Source organism: Elephantulus edwardii, unplaced genomic scaffold (genome assembly GCF_000299155.1).
Source record: "Elephantulus edwardii isolate Elephantulus edwardi_28Jun2011 unplaced genomic scaffold, EleEdw1.0 scaffold00193, whole genome shotgun sequence".
In the NCBI taxonomy this organism is placed as follows: domain Eukaryota; kingdom Metazoa; phylum Chordata; class Mammalia; order Macroscelidea; family Macroscelididae; genus Elephantulus; species Elephantulus edwardii.
In genome coordinates this window covers 1137722-1139366 of record NW_006399943.1, presented here as the reverse complement: position 1 = coordinate 1139366, position 1645 = coordinate 1137722, and the positions used below count along the sequence as shown (strand labels likewise).

General features: G+C 50.3%; 1 protein-coding gene across 4 annotated transcripts in view; it reads right to left on the bottom strand.

The window, feature by feature from the left end:
* Positions 1-1173: 1173 nt before the first annotated feature.
* The window catches only part of STX16 (syntaxin 16), a 34169-nt gene continuing 33697 nt past the window's right edge, over positions 1174-1645 (bottom strand). For all 4 annotated transcript variants that reach the window (XM_006896858.1, XM_006896859.1, XM_006896860.1 and 1 more), the window contains one exon: positions 1174-1278. In XM_006896858.1, the coding sequence (XP_006896920.1) occupies positions 1174-1278 (105 nt within the window). The remainder of the gene's footprint in view (positions 1279-1645) is intronic.

Below are 1645 nucleotides of genomic sequence, written 5' to 3'. Positions count from 1 at the left end.
CAAGTCCTGATGATATAACAACAGGGACATATTGGCAATCTGACCCATGCTCACGTGAACGAGGGGCTTCCAGGCCAAGACTCACCACCCTGCGGCAAAGGTGGCTTTATGGGCTCGGCTAAGTGGCCGTGAAAGCCAATAAATCACACTTGGGGGACACTGTACTTAGAAATGGAGTGATGTTTGGTTAATAATTTGAGCCCCACTGACTCTAAATGGGATGGCCACTGGAAATGGCCTTTGTGTAAATGCACAGCCCATTAAGCTAGGTCCAGTCTGAACAGGTCCTTCAGTAGCTGGTGTGTGGTAATGGGTCACGAGGGCCTTGAGGAGACGGCCACCAGACACTGCGGCTGGGTCTGCTGACTGTGGACACTGTGGAGACCCCTCCACATTCACATGAGGCTGGCTCAGATCACCAACTTCCAAATTCAGGGTCTGTTCCTCAGACCGCACCCTCCCCCCTCGGGTTTACATAGAAAAATGCAGTGCAAAGCTTTCAACGCACAACAGCCCACTCCCGATGAATCTGAACTTAGGAGGCCGTCTGACGTGTTAACTGACAGCCATGATGGTTTCTTATTTTTCACACTTTGTTACCCTGATCATTAACAGTGATGGAGAAGCAAAATTAAGTTAATGGGGAACGGATTATAAACGCTTAAAGGCTTCTTCTTCTCCAGTTGTTTGTTTTCAACTCGAGAATATACAGAGAGAAATGAAGAGGACTTTTGCCTCTGCTCATAAATTTCTGGTACTAAACTGTTAAAAAAAATCAGACGGTTGAAAAAAAAAAGGGTTTTTTCCATCAAAAATGATCTTCTCCTTAGACATGATTGTTAAACAAACCAGTGTACGTGTGTACAGTATTTAACAACTTCTGCATGGGCCTGTAAACTTTCAAGTCATTGTCTTTTTTTTTTTAAAAATAATAATAATAATAATACATATATATACTCTATAAGTTGGTCACAGACACAATCTCCTCTCCATAGCAGCATTGAAGGTCCTGACAGTCTCAGCAGCCCGCTGCCCTCGCTGGTGCTCACGTCCAGCACAGCCCACGGCCGCCCCCCACGCTGGCTGCGTCTCCCAGGGCAGGTCTTCTGTGGGTGGCCACGGGCGCGGGGTGGCTGCTCCCAATGGCTGGTCCAGGCCTGCAGCACCCATCACCTAGCGGGACTTCACACTGACGAGGACGACAACGAGGGCGATGATGATGACAAACAGGATTAAGATCACAAGCATCTTTCGGTTCTTCCTCTGATACTGCTCTGCCTGCAGAGAGAGGGAGATGCGAAGTCACTTTTCCTTGGACCCAAAGGCAGGCCTCACCTGCGCCTACTGGGAAGGAAGCATGGGCTTCTGGAGGCCCCTGGACAACACCTCTGCTAAAGGAACGCTCAGCAGACACCCTCCCTCCATCAGGGTGGGCTGGGGCTCAGCATGGAGTCCACACTCCTTCTCTGCCCTGGGTGCGCATGAGTGACCCTGTGTGCAGTCACGAGAGATGCACGGTGAACAGTCCTCATACAACCAGACCACGCGGGCACCACCGTACACGGTGAACAGTCCTCATACAACCAGACCACGCGGTCACCACCGTACACGGTGAACAGTCCTCATACAACCAGACCACGCGGTC